The sequence below is a fragment of the Aureococcus anophagefferens genome (assembly GCF_000186865.1).
Source record: "Aureococcus anophagefferens unplaced genomic scaffold AURANscaffold_8, whole genome shotgun sequence".
In the NCBI taxonomy this organism is placed as follows: Eukaryota; class Pelagophyceae; order Pelagomonadales; family Pelagomonadaceae; genus Aureococcus; species Aureococcus anophagefferens.
Window position 1 is genome coordinate 1,726,748 of NW_008705568.1, and position 17,271 is coordinate 1,744,018.

The window sequence follows — 17,271 nt, forward strand, 5'->3', positions numbered from 1 at the left end:
GCTTCTCGCCGACCTTCATCACGACCATTGGCATCGACTTCAAGATCAAGGAGGTGCGGCGCTCCTCTCTTCCCGCCGCCGGCCCCGACGCGCGCGCGCGCCGCCACGGCGCCCCCGCGCGCCTTGACGGCCGCCCCGCGCAGGTCGAGCTCGACGGCCTGCGGGCGCGGACGCGGCGTCCCGGAAGAAGACGGGAGAACAACGGCGGCGCTCACCCTCGAACGTTCTAGGTGAAGCTCCAGATCTGGGACACCGCGGGGCAGGAGCGGTTCCGCACGATCACGGTCTCGTACTTCAAGGGCGCGCACGGCATCGTCCTGGTCTACGACGTCACGGAGCGCGACAGCTTCGAGAACATCCAGCACTGGGTCCACCAGATCCGGGAGAACGCCGACGAGCGCGTGCGCCTGATCCTTGTCGGCAACAAGTGCGACCGGCGCTCCGAGCGCGTCGTCTCCACGTCCGAGGGCGAGGCCCTCGCGAAGCAGCGCGGCCCGCCGCGCCCCCGCCGCCGGACGTCCCGCGGCGACCGCGGCGCCCCGTCTTAGGTACGGCGTCGCCTTCTTCGAGACGTCGGCCAAGGAGAACTGCGCCGTCGACGAGTGCTACACGGCCATCGCGCGGGAGACGAAGGACGCGATTTTAGCGCAGTCCGAGGCGGACGCGCGCGCCGCGGACGCCCGGGCCGCGCGAAAGGGTGATTCGACGTCGCTTCAACTTGAGTGTTCCGCGCGCGCGCGTTCCAGAGAAAGGATCCACGCTTCGAGAGCGCTCCGAGAGATGGTCGCTCGTCCAGAAATCAGCCGAAACGAGTGGAAAACGACCGAGAGAGAAGTTGGGAATCGCGCACCCTTTCGCGGCCCAGGCGGACGCGCTCGCGAGCCAGGCGGTCACCCTCGAGGGCCTCGGCGACAAGAAGAAACGACGATGTTGTCCCGCGTGAGAGGCCGAGAGGCCGGTCCCCTGGGCGCGCGGCCGCGCGCCGCCCGCCCGTGCACACACCTCCGCGCGGCGGGGCGCCCCGCCGCGCCGCCCCCGGCCGCATCTGCGTCGCGCCGCGCCGCCGCCGCCGCGCCCTTCCTCTGTAACGAGCCCCGAGCGCGAGGTTTCAAAAAGCGCGAGGCGTCCCGTGCGCATGCTAGCCTCGTGAAAAAGCCTCGTGAAAAACCTCGTGCCCCACGGGCTTCACGTCGGGCTTCACCGATTTCGTTGCCGACGGTTGCCCGTGGTTTGGAGCCGGGGAAGGTGGGCTGCCCGGACGCGTCGCGTCGGCCATGGCCCGGCGGCGGTGGGTCCTCGCCCTCGTCGCCGCGGCGGCGACCGCGCTCAAGGTGCGCCCCCGCCCGCCCGGCGCGACCCGCGCGCCGCCATGGCCGCCCCCGCTCTGTAGGTCGAGAACGCGGAGCTCGACACGCTGTCGCCCTGGCACTTCGTGAACCGGTTCTGCTTCGTGCCGACGCCGGACCGCGTGGAGACGCCGACGAACAACGACAAGAACAACTACGGGTATTTCAAGTTCAAGGTCGACTTTCCGACGGGCGCGACGCCCGCGATTCTGCTCTACTACGACGGCTTCGACGACTTCATCGACGTCTACAAGGGCGACGAGTCCTGCTCCGAGCGCAAGGCCAAGGCCACCGTGGCTATTGACTTGTCCAAACCGTCCGCCTTCGTCCAGTCCGTCGAGCCCGACGATCTGAACCGCGTGCTGAAATCTAGAGGACAGGCGTACCTCCGGTCGAAGACGAACACGTGGTTCTTCGTCGTCTTCGCGAACTGCGCCGACAGCTGCACGAGCGAGACGGGCTACCACAACTGCCAGGGCCCGCTGGTGTTGGACTACACCTTCCACTTCACGAACGGCTCCGAGAACAACGACAAGGAGTTCTCCGCGGACGACCTCGGGACCGTCGAGACGCTGATCGCGTACACGGTGGCCAACGTCGCGCTGAGCCTGTGGTGCCTCCACCTGCGGGAGCGCCTCAAGCGGCGGCGCAAGTTCCACCACACGGTCGCCGTCCTCGTCTGGTCCATCTTCGTGCAGACGCTGGGCTGCGCGTTGGGCACGATCCACTTCACCGTCTTCAGCCGGGACGGCGTGGGCGCGCCGGAGTGCCTCCAGACGGCGCGCTTCCTCTGGCACGGCGCGGACCTGCTGCTCGTGTTGCTGGTTGTATTGCTGGCCAAGGGCTGGACCATCGTGCGGCGGAAGCTGAGCGCGAACGGGCGCGTGCGCGTCGCGCTCTACGTTACCGTGCTGACGTGGACGACGGTGAGCCTCGAGCTCTGGCGGCTCCACGTCTTCAACCCGGCGACGTCGGCCTACCACTACGAGTCGCCGCCGGGCTTCGTCCTCGTGTCGCTGCGGGCTTTAGTGTGCGTGTGGTTCTGGTACGCCGCGTCCACGACGAAAAAACACTACAAGAACAAGCTCGGCTTCTACCAGAAGTTCAACGCCTTCTTCACGCTCTGGCTCGTCGCCAAGCCCGTGTCCATCGTCGTCGCCGCGTTCCTCAAGGACAACGAGCGCGCGGTCGTCGTGTTGAACATCGAGCTCTTCCTCGTCTTCGCCGCGCAGGCGACGCTGGCCTGCATGTACTACCCGGACGCGCGCTGCAACAAGGCGTTCCCCTTCCACGCGAACTCGTCCGTGGACCTGGGCATCTCCGCGGCCTTCATGCCGGGCGCCGAGGGCGACTACGAGTCGCCCGACGTGCTCAAGGACGAGGACAACGGCGTCGACCTGGACACGGGCGCGCCGACGCACCGGGGCTACGCCGGCGCCATCGACGGCGCCGGCGGCACCATCAACTACGCCGTCTCGCGCCGCTCCGTCTTCCACCGCATCTCGACGGCCGGCGGCAAGACCGCGCGGCTCATGCGGACCATGTCCAAGATCTCCGCGGACCTGGACCGCGCGCTCCTGGACCTCCAGGGCGAGATCGAGTGCGACGTCGACCACTAGGCTTGTTTTCGCGCGCGCTTAAGAGCCGAACGGGTTGTCGTCGTCCGAGTCGCCGGGCGGCGGCGCGGACGCCGCGGGCGCGGCGCCGGACGCGCGCGGCGCGGACGGCGCGTACGCGGGCGGCGCCGCGGCGTCGACCGATACCGGCGCGTCGTCGACCGGCGGTCGTGTTTCGAAGACGGGCCGCGCGGCGTCCGCCGCGGCCGCGAGGTCCGCGGCGGTCTTTCCGAGCGCGTCGACGAGCCCGCCGAGCGCGGCCCGGACGGCCGCCTTCTGGGCCGCCGCGAGGCGCAACAGCGCCGGCGACCGCGTCGTGCCCCAGGCCGCGGCGACGCGCGCGCCGTCCGCGTCGGCCGGCGCGTCGCCCGGCGGCGGCGGTTTCCGATCCCGGAGCTCCTGGAGCGCGTCGAGCGCCGCGCGCCGCGCGGCGTCCTTCTCGTACTCGAGCCCGACGACGACGGCGTCCGCCGCGTCCGCGAGCGCGCCGAAGACGGGCGCGCCGACGGCGGCCGCGGCCGCGGCGGCCGCGGCCGCGGCCGGCGGCGCGGCGAGGTCGCGGGGGGAGCAGACGGCGACGGCCCGCGCGGACGCGTCCGCGGCCGCGGCCGCGAGGAGGTCGTCGTCGGGCTCGAGGTCGCGCAGCGCGGCCGCGAGCTCGCCGCCGGCCGCGACGGCCTCGCGGCATCGCGCCGCGTAGCTCCGGAGCGCCGCGGCCGCGCGCGCGTGCCGCGCGTCGCGCGCCTCGACGCAGGCGACGATGGCCTCCGCGTCCACGCCCCCCTCCCGGGCGTTGTCGCAGGCCGCGTAGGCGGCGAGGAGGTCGGCCCACGCGCGCTCCGCGTCGCAGGGAAATTCGGTCGCGGGATCCATGCGCGCGGCCGCGGCCTCGACGTCGTCGGCGCTCTTCCGCAGGTCCTCCCAGAACGCGCAGGACACGAAAAGCCGCAGGAGCGCGTCGCGCCGGAGCACGGGGTCCTCGCCGAGCGCGGAGAGGAAGCGGCGGAGGTGCGCGGCGCGGCGGCACTTGAGGCCCGCGTCGAGGAGCCCCGTGTACTGCGCCGGCGGCAGCAGCGGCAGCACCGCGGCGGCGTAGCGGCGCTTCAGCGACTCGCGGAGGAGCGCGAAGTCGGAGTAGCGCCGTCGCACGACGCCGTAGGGACTTGTCTTAACTTTGTAGGTGACGAAGGACGTCGAACTCAGGCCCAGCATGGCGGGCTCGCTCGCCTCCTCCGGGTCCGTCACGTCGCAGGCCCAGGGCGGCTCGCGCCGCGCGGACCGCAGGGATCCTCCGCCGCGCTAGTCATGCGTCGCTAGGGCTGCCTCACCTGGGGCGACTTCCATAGGCTTCCCCCAAGGTGCACGGGCCGGACCTCCAGGGAGGTGCCAATTGGGAGGTGCTCCTATATTGACCCAAACCGAGAGCAATGGGCGGCCTGTGGCAGCTCATCCTCGCGCTCCTGTCGCTGGCAGCGCCGGCCGCCGCCGGCTCCGCCGCCGGCTCCGCCGCCGGCTGCGAGCGATCCACGTCGGTCTTGCTCTTCGGCGACAGCTTGACGGAGGGCCTGCTCGGCAACGGCTGCTTCCGCCGGGCCCACGCGAACCCTCCCCCGACGCCCTACCGGGACAAGCGCGGCGACGTCCGCGCGCGGCCCGCGCCGAGCCCCAAAGCCTTCGACAAGCGCGCCTGCTTCTACCCCTACGCGCTGCGGCTCGGCGAGCGCTACGCGGAGGAGAACGTTACCGTCGCGTTCGAGTTCCTCACGTCGCCGCCGGCGGAGGTTCCGGCCGGGTCGCGCGCCGCGGCGCCCTGCGACGCGGCCCATCGGGAGCGGGTCACGCTCGTCGAGGCGGGCGTCTCCGGCGAGCGCGTGGACCACATGGTGCCGCGCCTCCGCGCGCTGCTCGCGTCCCGGTGCTTCGACGCCGTCGTCGTGTTAGCGGGCACGAACAACCTCGGCGGCGACGCGGCCGCGTCCATCCTGGACCACGTCGCGCAGCTCCGCGCGGCCGTGGCGCGCTCCTGCCCGGGCGCGCGCGTGCTCTCCGTGACGCTGCCGGAGCTCGCGCGCGACCGGTGGCCCGGCCCCGCGAAGACGCGGGCCGCGGTCAACGCGAAGCTGCCGGGCCGCGACCGCGTGGACCTCGACGCGCTCACGTGCCGGACCTGCGGCCGCGGCGACCGGGACGGCCTCTGGGACGAGGACGGCATCCACCTCGCGCGGCCCGGCTACGACGCCTTCGGGGACGCGGTCTTCGCCGCGCTCAAACGGCCGGGCGACGGGACGACGCGGCGCGCGACACGCCGACGCCTCCGCGGCCGCGGCGGCGGCGACGGCCGGGGGTAATGTTGTTTAAGTTTGCCTAACTCTAAAAAGGCGGCACGATGGAGCCCTTTTAGTGGTGCCATGGCCGCCGTCGTGCGAGCGGCGGCAGCGTCCGACGAGTCGGACTCCGACGCGGACATCGTCGTCGCCGAGGCCTCGGACTCGGACGCGGACGTCGCCGTCGCGGCCGTCGACGTGCGCGCGACGCCGGCGTCCAACGACTCGGCCTCGGACGCGGACATCGTCGTCGCCGAGGCCTCCGACGCCTCGGACGCGGACGTCGCCGACGTCGATACCTCCGCAGCGGCGGCCCCGTGGTACGACGGCGCGGCCGTGCGGCGCGCGGCGGCGGCCTGCGCGGGCCCCGCGGGCTACGCCGTCGTCGACGGCGTGCTCGGAGCCGCGGCGCTCGCGGAGCTCGCGGAGGACGCGCCGCGCGCGGCCTACGAGGCCTACGCCTTCCGCTCCGACGACGGCGAGAGGCACGCGGAGCCGCGCGTCGCCGAGTGGCTCGTCGACGACTGGGCCGCACCGACGCGCCTCGTCCGGCGGCTCCGCGCGTTCGGCGACGCCGTCGCGGCGGACGCGCGCGCGGCCGCGCCCGCGCTCGGCCTCGACGGCCACGTCGCGGCCAAGCTCGGGCGGCAGGCGGCCGGCGGCGGGCTGCCGGCCCACTTCGACAACTACGGCCCGCCCTCGAAGCGCGGGCTCACGGCCGTGCTCTACGTGTCCGACGCGTTCCGCTCGGACGACGACGGCGGGCGCCTCGCGCTCTACCCGTTCCTGCGGCGGCCGCGGCGCGTCGCGCCGCGCAAGAACCGCCTCGTGCTCCTGCGGAGCGACCGCGTGCTCCACGCCGTCGAGCCCTGGCGGCGGGCCGGCGCGTTCCGCTACGCGTGCAGCTTCTGGTTCCGGAGCGCCGCCGCCGGCGCGCCGGCGCCGCCGCCGCCGCGGCACTTCGAGAGCCACGACGCCGCCGCGGCATGGTTCGCCGCGTCGCCGCGCCTCCGCGACGTCGCGCCGTTCGTCTACGCCGCCGCGATCGCTCGCGCGGCGCGCGCGGCCGCGGCCGGCGCGCCGCGGGCCGCGCTCCTGCGGAGCCACGCCGCCGCGCGGGACGCGGCGCTGCGCCGCTTCGGGGCGCCGCTCCTCGCGGGGCTCGACGCGCGGCGCGCGGCCGTCGACGAGCGCGGCTGCCTCGGCTCCGACGACGACGGCGACGACGGCGACGACGCGCCCTGGGAGCGCGACGAGTAGAGATCGAGCGCGATTTAAAGAGGTCGAGCGGCGCGTCGCGTGGGTCGCGCCGCCGGAAGCGGCGGCGATCGGGACGCGCGCCGACGGGGCGCGACTTTGGAGTCGCCGCCGACCGGCGCCGGCCGGTGCGGGAAGGCGGGCGGCGGCGGCGGCGAACAGGTTTTTTCCCGGATGTGCGGGACGGAGCGAGAAGAACAAGGCGAGAAAGATGAGGTCGACGCGGCGCGCGGACTCTAGGGCCGATGGCCCGCGCGGATGATGCTGCGCAGCGCCGCGTTGGGGAAGAGGAGCTTGGACGCGAGCTTCTCCTGCGTGACCGGCGACGTCTCGTTGCGCGCGAGCCAGTGGGCGATGGCCTCGAGCTCGAAGGAGTTGCCGCACGCGGCGACGACGGGGTCGCGCATGACCCGGCCCGTGAGGGGGCAGCACGTCGCCGGGTGGATCCCCCGCGCCGTCTGCGGCTCGAGGGACGGCGTCGACGCGGCGGCGCGGACGACGCGATCCGCGGCGTCGTAGGGCACGCCGAGGTCGCCTGGGCAGCACAAGGGTGCGAAATTCCCAACTTCAAAGGCTCCTATCTCGGTCGTTTTCCGCTCGTTTCGGCTGATTTTTGGACGAGCGATCATCTCTCGGAGCGCTCTCGAAGCGCGGGTGCTGTTTCCGAAACGCGCGCGCGCGGAACACTCACGTTGAAGCGACGTTGAATCACCCTTTTCCTGCCCTGGAGGTCGCCGAGGTCGACGACGGACATGCGCCGGACCTGCGAACGTGCCCGACGTCGACGGCGCCGCGCTCGGCCGCGCGTCGCCCATTTCGGCCGATTCGTGGACGAGCGATCAATGTCTCGGAGCGCTCTGGATGCGTTTTCTCGGAACGCGCGCGCGCGGCGTGCCCGCGTCGAACGAATCACCCGCGGCGACGCCCGCGCGCGGGACCTGCTCGAAGGTGACGCGCGACACGGCAAAGAGGTGGACGATATCCTCCGAGACGTCGAGCGTGCGGAGCCTGCGCCGGCATCGATGGGGCGCCCCGACCAACGCTCGAGCTCCCGTCGACGTTTCGGACGGGTCGACGGCTCTCGCCGGGGTCGCGACGCGGGGCCGAAGCGCCCGCGTCGAAAACGGAGGCGCCCGCGGACGGCACGTCGAAAGACACAAAAACCGGCGCGGCGTAGGCGCCAGGGGAGGAAGCGGTCGTCGTGCCGCGCGCCGGCGCCACCGCGGCCCGCGCCGGGCGCCTCGGAGCCCGAGGGGCGCTCGATGACGACGAAGCGCCCGCCGATGGCCACGCGGCCGCCGGCGCGGTGGCTGTCGACGGCGCGATTCGCCGAGGCCACGTCCGCGAAGACGACGAAGGCGCAGAGGAGGTCCTGCTGGCCGGACGTCGTGAGGAACGACCAGCAGCGGACGACGTTGCCGAAGACGCCGAAGGCGGCCTTGACCTCGACGTCCGTCGCGTTCGTCGGGATGGAGCCGACGAAGATGAGGACGCCCTGGCGGCTCAGCGCCTGGCGCTCGTCGCGGGAGATCGTCGCGCCGCCCGCCGCGGGCCTCCCGCCGCCGAAGCGGCGGCAGACGAGCTTCGCGCCGGCGACGCTGAGCGGGGACCGCGCGAGGGCGGCCTGGATGCCCTCGGGCGTCGCGAAGACGACGAGGCCGCTGCGCGTGCCCTTGCCCGGGAACTTGATGGGCAGCAGCTCCGCGCGGGCCGCGCCGCAGTCGCGGAAGGCCGCCGCGAGCTCCCAGGGCCGCATGGCCACGGGCAGGCCCGTGACGTAGGCGGCGAGCGACGCCTCCTCGCCGCTGAGCGCGCCGCCGCCGCCGCCGCCGCCGGGCTGGGGCGCCGCGGCCGCCGCGGGCGGCGCGAAAGAACCGTAAAAGTCCCGGGGGTCGTCGGCGGCGGCCCGCTCGAGCACGGACGGCGCGAGGAGGCCCAGGGGCGGCGGCGGCGCGTGCGCCGCCGGCGGCGCGCGCCAGACGTCCGCCGCCGGCGCGGGCCGCGGCGGCGGCGGCGCCGCCGCCGCCGTCGGCCGCCAACTCGACGCGAGCGACAGGGCGGAGAACTGGTCGGCGAAGGGCGGCTCCTCGGGGCCGGACCAGGGCTGCGCGTGCGGCCGCATGCCCGGCGCCGGGGGCGCGGCGCCGGGGTCGCCGCCCGGGGCGCCGTAGGGTCGCATCGCGCCGCGCAGGGCTGCCCGAAACTAGGGGCAGCCCGGGGGGCGCGCCAGTGCCAGGCGGTCGCGCGCGCGGTCGTCCGGGCGCCGGGCGAGGGCGGGACCGTCGGGCGGCGCGCTCAAAACGCGTCCAATGCCGCGCGCCTCGCGCGTCAACTCGCCGAGCACTTGTGCATCGGGCTGCGTTCTACCAAAGTGGGGTTCGCTTTGCGAACGAAAGACTTAGTGTGACTCGTGAATTTCAGAGACGTTTGCATCTCATAGAGCTGAAGGCAACGATTTCAGTGGTTTGCAAGGACCAACGTCCCCGGTTCAACTCGAAGGCACGGCCGTCTTCTCGCATCTCCCGCCGTCTTTGGGCACTTTCTAAAATGCCCCGGAGCTTTGTTCCAATCGGCGAACTTCAACGTCGCGGCCCCTCTGGCAACACCAGCGCCCAGGGGGCAGCCCCCAGCCACTTCTAAGGCCTAGAACAGCTATCCGATGACCCATGGGTAAACATGTGACATATATTCGAGATCTAATAGTCCCCGGGGCACCACTGGTCATATATTTCGAGAATTCCTGAGTTCTCAGACCGTTCGCACCATCGTGTACCTCAATGAAAACGTATGGTCGTCGGACGCCGGTAGAGCTGCCCCGGCGGCCCTCTAATTGGAGTACATCCACGGCGCGATGCTGGCGCCGCGGCGGCCCGCGGCGCCGCGGCGCGCCGGGGCCCTCGCGGTCGCCGCCGCCGCGACGTGTGCGCTCGTGGTCCTGCGCCGCGGGGCCGACCCGGCCGCGCTGGCGGCGTCGGCGCTGGCGGCGGTCGAGGAGGCGGCGCTGCCCGCGCGGAGCCCGCGCGGCGACGACCGGGACCTGGGTTCGGACGCGGCGTCCTACCCGCACGTCGTCTTCGCGTTGATGGACGACCTGGGCTTCGACGACGTCGGCTACGGCAACGCCGACGGCGCCGTGGCGACGCCGCACATCGACGCGCTCGCAAAGGAGGGCGTGACGCTCTCGCGCTACTACAGCGCCTTCTCCTGCACGCCGGCGCGGGGCGCGCTGCTCACGGGCCTGAGCCCCCACCGGCTCGGCCTCCAGCACGGCCAGGTCTTCCCCGAGCAGCCCTGGGGCCTGCCCTCGAAGTTTTCCATCCTTCCGCAGCATTTGGCGAAACTCGGCTACCGGTCGCACTTGGTGGGCAAGTGGCACCTGGGCCACTTCTCGGCGGAGCGCCTGCCGACGGCGCGGGGCTTCGATTCGTTTTTCGGCGGTTTGGACGGGGCCCAGTACTACGCGACGCACATCGACGCCATGGACTGCAAGCTGCCGGGGGACGTCTTGTACCGCGGCTTCGAGGTCGGCGACTACGATTCCCTCAAAGCCGTGACGGCGGAGCACGGCTGCTACTTCGACCTGCGGGAGAACAACGACCGCGTCGAGGACTTGTTCGGGTCCTACTCGACGCAGCTCTTCGGGCGCAAGGCCGAGGAATTGATCGACGCGCACTCGAAGCGAGCCGACGCGGCGGAGAAACCTTTATTCCTGCTCCTCTCCTTCAACGCCGTCCACGCGCCGGTCTGGGCGCCCGAGGACACCTACGAGACCCACCCGGACCTGCTGAACGTGACCAACGGCAACCGGCGCAAGTTCGCGGCCGCGCTCCGCCTCGTCGACGACGCGGTGGGCAACGTCGTCGCCGCGCTCGAGGAGGCGCGCATGGACGCGAACTCGATCCTCATCTTCGCGAGCGACAACGGCGCGAACCCGGAGCACGGCGGCTCGAACGCGCCCCTGCGCGGGTCCAAGGGCTATTTGTTCGAGGGCGGCGTCCGCGTGCCGGCGTTCGTGAGAGCGCCGAAGTACCTCCCGCGCGGCGCGACCTACGATCACCCCTTCCACGTCACGGACTGGGTGCCGACGCTGCTCAACGGGCTGCTGGGGGCGCCGCCGCTGGCCGACGCGTCGCTCTACGTCGAGAAGCCCGCGGACGAGGACGCGGCCGCGGAGACGAAGACGAAGAAGGCCAAAAAGGGCAAGAAGGCCAAGAAGGAGAAGAAGGCGACGACGGCGACGAAGGCGGCGAAGAAGAAGGAGACGACGAAGCCCGCGGCCGCGACCAAGGCCGCGCCGCCGCCGGCGAAGAAGCCCGCGGCGCCCAAATCCGCGGCGGCCGCCGCGCTGGAGACGCACTTCGCGGCGCACCCCGTCTCCTCGTCGGGCCTCGACGGCGTGGACCAGTGGCTCGCCCTCGCGGCGACGGGGCGCAAGGACGACGTCAACGCGACGCCGCCGCGCGAGGAGATGCTGCTGAACATCGACTACCTCGACGGGTCGCTCGCGTTCACCTCCGCGCCTTTAAATTACGACGTCGCGGCGATCTACGCGCTCGGCTGGAAGTACATCGCCAATTCCGGCGACCTGGGCTGGTACAAGACGCCGAGGACGCGCGACGCCGAGGTGAAACTGGAGGTGCTCGACGCCGCGTCCGCGAACCGGCGCGACGCGGGCGTTTTAGTATTGGACGCGAACTCGAAATTCGAGGTCTCGAGCCCCCACTCCTACCTCTTCCGCGTCTTGGACGACGCCTCGGAGCAGAACAACCTGGCGTCGGACCACCCGGACGTCGTCGAGCTGCTGCAGGCGCGGCTCCTGGAGCACCGGGCGAACATGGCGCCGTGCGAGTGGCGCGACGACTCCGACGCCGCGGCCGACTTCTTCAAGCGCGACGGCTTCGTCGGGCCCTGGTGGAAGGTCGAGGACGCGCCGCCGCCGCTGTCGGCCAACTGCGCCGACGTCGGCGACCACGAGCTCGCGCGCTTCATGCCCCCGGAGGCGCCCGCGGAAGGCGGCGAGTCCCCGCTCCGCGCGCGAAAGCGGCGGCGGCTGTCCTAATAGCGTTATGCGAGGATGATCTACGCTGCAGGTCCGTTTCGAACCTCGCGTGTGGTCTCGGGGCCTTTTGCTAGACGGGGTCCTGCTTCGTGGGGATGGACCGGGACGGGATCCAGTAGAGCCAGATCCACCCGAAGAAGGCCGGGTACAACACCCAGAAGATGGCCTTGCGCAGGAGGCCGAGCGAGGACGCCCGGCCGCTGTCGTGGCCCAGGGACGCGCGGCGCAGCGTCGCGTACTTGGCGTCCGCGGGCTCCTCTGCGTCGCGCGCCGCCGCGGGGACCTCGAGCCAGCCGAGGTCGTGCGCGTCGAGCTCGAAGAGCGTCACGAACCAGTTGTCGATGTCCATGATGAACGACAGGCCCGCGAAGGACGTCAGCACCTGGAGCACGTTCGCGGACCGCACGATGAGCACCGCGCCGAGCGCCGCGTTCGCGAGGCCGATCGCGCAGCCGATGACCGCGAGCAGGAACGCGCACGCGTTCGTGGACAGGCGGCCCGGGTGGGACGCGGCGTACTTCATGACCTTGTAGTCGCGCTTCGTGTCGCCCTGGAGGATCTTGATGGACACCATGACGAACGCGAGGCACCGGCCCTCCATCGAGAGGCCGGGCGCGTCGTCGGACGCGAGGCGCACGAAGTCGTAGTGCGCGCCCTTGCGCGAGAAGAAGCCGTGGAGGTGGAAGACGATGAGGCCCATGACCATGGCCTGGAGCGCGATGGCGCCGGAGCCGACGGCGACGCGCCACGGCCGCGCGGGGCGGCTGCTGTAGATCTCCTGGAAGAGGACCTTGTAGGAGTCGCTCGCCTCGCTCGCCCAGGCCGCGCTCATCCACGCCGGCGCCCAGGGCGCGCGGCCGCGGTGGAACCACGCGCCCAAAAACGTGAGCGACGCGGGCACCGCGGCGAAGAGCAGGTAGCACAGGAGGCAGTTGACGTAGGCCCGCCCGACGAAGCCGAAGAGCGACTCCCCCTGGTCGTAGTCGTCGGCCCGCGTCAGCGACCAGAGCGACGTCGACGTCGCGTTCCCGAAGGCGCGCAGGAGCGCGGCCTCCGAGTCGCCCATGCTTTCGGAGGATGCGATTCTAAACGCCGTGGCCACAGATCGATGAGGGGCTGCCCAAAGATGCATTCGTGAAGCCAAAACTGAAGCGTTCGGGCAGCCGATCGGCGCCGCGCGCGCGCCATGCCCGGGCACCTCTGCGTCTACGTCGTGCAGGAGCTCGCCGTCGCCCAGGGCGCGCACAAAGCGGTGAAGGTCACGGACCACGGCGCGCGCGTCCTCGGCGCCTTCGGGAGCCTCGAATCCGCCGAGCTCTACGAAGCCAAGTACGCCGCGGCCGAGGGCCTCGTGGCCCACGGCGACGGCGGCTTCCTGCGCAAAGGCCACGATGCGACGAAGCTCTTCAAGCTCTCCGTGTCGAAGCACGAGGTCCTGGGCCAGCGCCACGAGACGCGGCTGCTCCAATTGTCGCCGAACGCCTCGATCCACCCGCGCTACGACGACGAGGCGCCGCCGCGCGAGACCGTCGACGAGGCCGCCATCCGGGCGACGCTCGAGCGCAAGGCCGGCGAGCGACGCCGCGCGACGGCCGTCGAGGACGGCGGCGTGGACGTCGCGCACGAGGAGCGGCTGTTGGCGGCGGACGAGGCCGCCGCGGCCGCCGCGGACGGCGACGACGACGACGACGACGACGAGGCGCCGTACTAAGTTTCATTGCCGCCTTAGGAGTCGCCGTGAGCGACGTCGGCCGCCGCGCGCCGCTCCGTGGCATACCGGGGCCAGAACGCGTAGTTGTCGGACTCCTCCTCGGAGTCGCCGTCGGCCGGCGCCGCGAGCTTGTGGAGCGTCGGGCTCCAGGCGACCGTCGGCGAGTCGTCGCCGCCGCCGGGGTCCGCGAGCGCCTCGGCGCGCGCCGCGTTCCGCGCGAACCACGCGAGGCCCTTGCTGACGAGCGCGAGCTTGACGGACGTGTGGTCCTCGCCCGGGACGAGCTCGACGCGCGGCGCGTTCGGCGCGCCCGCGGCCCGGAGCGCCGCGCACAACTCCGTCGCGTAGCGCGCCATGCCCGAGTGCACGTTGCCGACGGCCGCCGCGGCCTCGTCGCCGCCGAGGACGACGAGGCACCGCGTCCCGGCGAAATTCGCCGCGCGCACGTCGTCCAGGATCTCCGGGTCGAAGCAGACGCTCGGGCTTCCTAAAACCGCGTCTTCGAAGTGGCGCGGCCGCCGCAGGACGGCCTGGAGCGCGAGCACCGCCGAGTAGGACGCGCCGAGGACGCAGCGCCGCACGGGCGCGCCGGGCGACAAGCCGAGGAGGTCGCGCTCCGCGAACGGCGCGACGACGTCGACGAGCGCGTCCGCGAAGGCCGCCGCGCGCGCGTTCGGGTTCCGGCCCGGCGCGACGGTCGGGTGTTCGAAGGGCGGGAAGTCAGTCCGCCGCAGATCCCGAAGGCGCAGCCGGTCGAAGCCCCGCTCCGTGAGGCGGAAGGCCTCCGCGGCGTGGCCCACGCCGACGACGTGCACGCGCGCGAAGCGCGCCTCCGGGTCTTCGGCTCCGCAGCAGCCGTCGAAGTAGCCCGCCTGCCCAAAAACAAAAAGGGCCGCGGCGCCGAAGAGCACGGGCTCCGGGTCGAGCACGTAGACGACGAGCGCGTCGCCGGCGCGGCGCCCGACGGCCGGCGCGACGGAGACGTCGAGCGCGAGGTCGCCGCCCGCGCACTCGATCGTCAGCCGGTGCTTCCGGCAGCGGCGCGTGCCCGCGACGCCGCGCCGCCGCTTGCGCCGCGCCCGCGTCGAGAGGGCGTAGAGCGCCGCGCCGCCGGCGACCGCCGCGACGCAGGCCAGCGCCGGGAAGCCCCGGGCGCCGGGAAGCCCCATGCTTTGCCCCGCTAGGCTGGCTCGGGCGCCGCTCGTGCGCCGGGAAGCCCCATGCTTGTCAAGCGAGTTGCCCCGCAAACGCAAACATTTCCACTACACATCTTCGGCCGCGTTAGCTCCGAGGGTGGGCGCTCTCTTTTGTCGCACCTCAAGCGTTGCAGCCCCACCATGCCCGCCCGCACGCCGCGGACCGGGGGCGGCGTGACGAACACGACGAGCAGCCCGGCGGTCATCCGCGGCGGCGCGACGCCGACGCCCGTGCCGTCGAGCGCTCGGCCGCCGCGGCCCCAGTCCGCCGTGCCGGCCTCGGCGCGGTCCGGCTTCGCGAGCGGCCGGCGCAGCGCGAGCGAGGGCGCCCTCGGCAGCGGCCGGCGGCCCGCGTCGGCCGCCGCGACGCGGAGCGCGCGCGGCGCGCCCGCCGCGGAGCCGCCGGGCGCGGCGGCGGCGAGCGGCCGCCCGGCGACGGCGACGGGCGCGCGCCGCGTCGACGGCGCGACCTTCGGCGCGCGGCGCCACGAGTTCGAGCACCGCGTCACGGCCCTCGAGGAGCTCTACGTGGGGCGGGACCTCATCGCGCCCGCGTGGCTCCGCGTGTCGACGACGCCGTGGACGGGCTTGAAGGCCGCGACGGGCGGCTACGGCCGCGAGGTCCACGGCACGTCCATCTCCGCCGAGTTCCCCGCCTTCGCGCACATCGCCGCCGTCGACGGTTTTGATATTGGCGGCGCGACCCTCGTGAAGCGCACGCGGCGCCCGCCGAAGCAGCCGAAAATGAAGACCGCGACGTCCGCCGACAGCCCGGACTGGTTCCAGACGACCGCGACGCGCGCGTGGAAGACGGGCAAGTACGCGGCCCAGAAGCACCGCGCCGTCGTGAGCCGCAACCAGGTGCTCCTCGAGCCCCTCCAGCAGTCACTCGGGGCCGACTCCTGGTGCTTCCGCGACACGTTCAACTGGAATTCCGCGCGGAATTCCCAGCCCGTCGGCCGCTAGCGGGGACCCAGGATCCTTTAATTCGACTGGAGCACCGCGGCTTCGCGTCGGCTTCGCGACGACATCAAGTTCAACTTGACCTACAACGTAGACCTCGAGTTGTCCACATCATCCGAGTCGTGGCAATGGGAGACAGCTCGGAGGCCGCGCTCCTGCATGCCTACGGGAACGCGACGTCGACGTCGCTCTGGTCGCTGACGCGAGCCGACGACTACAACCAGGAGGACTCGCTCTTCGGCTTCGTCGGGCGGGCCTACGCCAACTGCCTCCTGTGCTATCTGCTCTTCGCTGCGCTGCCCGCGTCGCTCACGTTCTTGGGCGCACATTTCCACCGCGGCTGCGCGCCCTGGGCGCCGGCGTGGATGACTGCGGACTGGGCGAGCGAGGCGAGCGACTCCTACAAGGTCCTCTTCCAGGAGATCTACTCGTCGCGCCCCGCGCGGCCGTGGCGCGTCGCCGTCGGCTCCGGCGCCATCGCGCTCCAGGCCATGGTCATGGCCCTCATCGTTTTGCACCTCCACGGCTTCCTCTCGCGCAAGGGCGCGCACTACGACTTCGTGCGCCTCGCGTCCGACGACGCGCCGGGCCTCTCGATGGAGGGCCGGTGCCTCGCGTTCGTCATGGTGTCGATCAAGATCCTCCAGGGCGACACGAAGCGCGACTACAAGGTCATGAAGTACGCCGCGTCCCACCCGGGCTGCCTGTCCACGAACGCGTGCGCGTTCCTGCTCGCGGTCATCGGCTGCGCGATCGGCTTGGCGAACGCGGCGCTCGGCGCGGTGCTCATCGTGCGGTCCGCGAACATGCTCCAGGTGCTGACGACCTTCGCGGGCCTGTCGTTCATCATGGACATCGACAACTGGTTCGTGACGCTCTTCGAGCTCGACGCGCACGACCTCGGCTGGCTCGAGGTCCCCGCGGGTCGCGACGCGGAGGAGCCCGCGGAAGCCAAGTATGCGACGCTGCGCCGCAAGTCCCTGGCGCGCGACAGCGGCCAGACGTCCGCGCTCGATCTTTTGCGCAAGGCCATCTTCTTTGTTTTGTACCCGGCCTTCTTCGGGTGGATCTGGCTCTACTGGATCCCGTCCCGGTCCATCCCCGTCCGGGCCCTCGGCGTCGTCTAGGACCGCGCGGGGCCGCTCTTAATTCGACTGGAGCACGAGGAGCACGAAGAGGGCGATGGCGTAGCACAGGAGCTCCTTCTGCGTCGCCGCGGCGGCCGCGTCGTCGTCGTCGCCGTCGCTCCGCTTCGCGCCCTTCCTCAGCGCCGCCTCGCGCTTCTGGAGCGCCTTGCGGAGCACGTCGGAGAGGAGCGCGTCGACGGCGGCGCGGTCGGACGCGCGGCAGACGCGGAACATGGCCGACGTCGACGCCGCGAGGTCGCGCGCGTCGTCGTCGTCCGGGTCGTCGGCTAAAACGTTCTCCGAGTCGCGGCCCAGCGTCGACGCGACGAGGCAGACCACCGCGCCGCGCGGGCACTCCACCTTTGTCCGCAGCAGGCGATTCGCCGCGGACTCGAAGGACGCGGCGTCGCCGCGCGCGTAGAGCACGAGGATCGCGTTCGCCGCCCGCACGAGATTCGACGACGCGTCGTCGAAGCGCGCGTCGCCCGACGTGTCCCAGACCCGGAGCTCGGGGAGCCGCGCGTTGCCCCCCAACTCGCGCGGCATCGCCGCGACGTGGCGCTCGACGCCCAACGTCGGCGGCGGCCGGAGCGCCGCGACGCCGTGGGCGTAGGTCTGGGCCATGAGCGTCTTGCCCGTGCGCCTCGCGCCGACGAGCACGACGGACACGTG

The 17,271-nt window shown here is 72.3% G+C and overlaps 3 protein-coding genes across 3 annotated transcripts; 2 read left to right on the top strand and 1 right to left on the bottom strand.

Annotated features, from left to right (window-relative positions):
* Window positions 1-2: 2 nt before the first annotated feature.
* AURANDRAFT_6651 (hypothetical protein) lies at window positions 3-642 on the top strand (the record flags this gene model as incomplete). The annotated part of the gene is made up of 3 exons (XM_009038210.1): window positions 3-53; window positions 231-517; window positions 549-642. Coding segments are annotated over 3 exons (432 nt in total), but the record flags the coding sequence as incomplete, so codon positions are not given.
* Window positions 643-6,765: 6,123 nt separating this feature from the next.
* Window positions 6,766-8,722, bottom strand: AURANDRAFT_71595 (hypothetical protein; the record flags this gene model as incomplete). Its single annotated transcript, XM_009038426.1, has 2 exons — window positions 6,766-7,078; window positions 7,765-8,722. Coding segments are annotated over 2 exons (1,271 nt in total), but the record flags the coding sequence as incomplete, so codon positions are not given.
* A 672-nt stretch (window positions 8,723-9,394) lies between these two features.
* On the top strand, window positions 9,395-16,599 carry ARS17 (putative arylsulfatase; the record flags this gene model as incomplete). The annotated part of the gene is made up of 6 exons (XM_009038387.1): window positions 9,395-11,562; window positions 11,964-11,976; window positions 12,400-12,486; window positions 12,822-13,306; window positions 14,644-15,463; window positions 15,619-16,599. 6 exons carry the CDS (start codon window positions 9,395-9,397, stop codon window positions 16,597-16,599), a joined length of 4,554 nt encoding a protein of 1,517 aa, XP_009036635.1.
* Window positions 16,600-17,271: the final 672 nt, after the last annotated feature.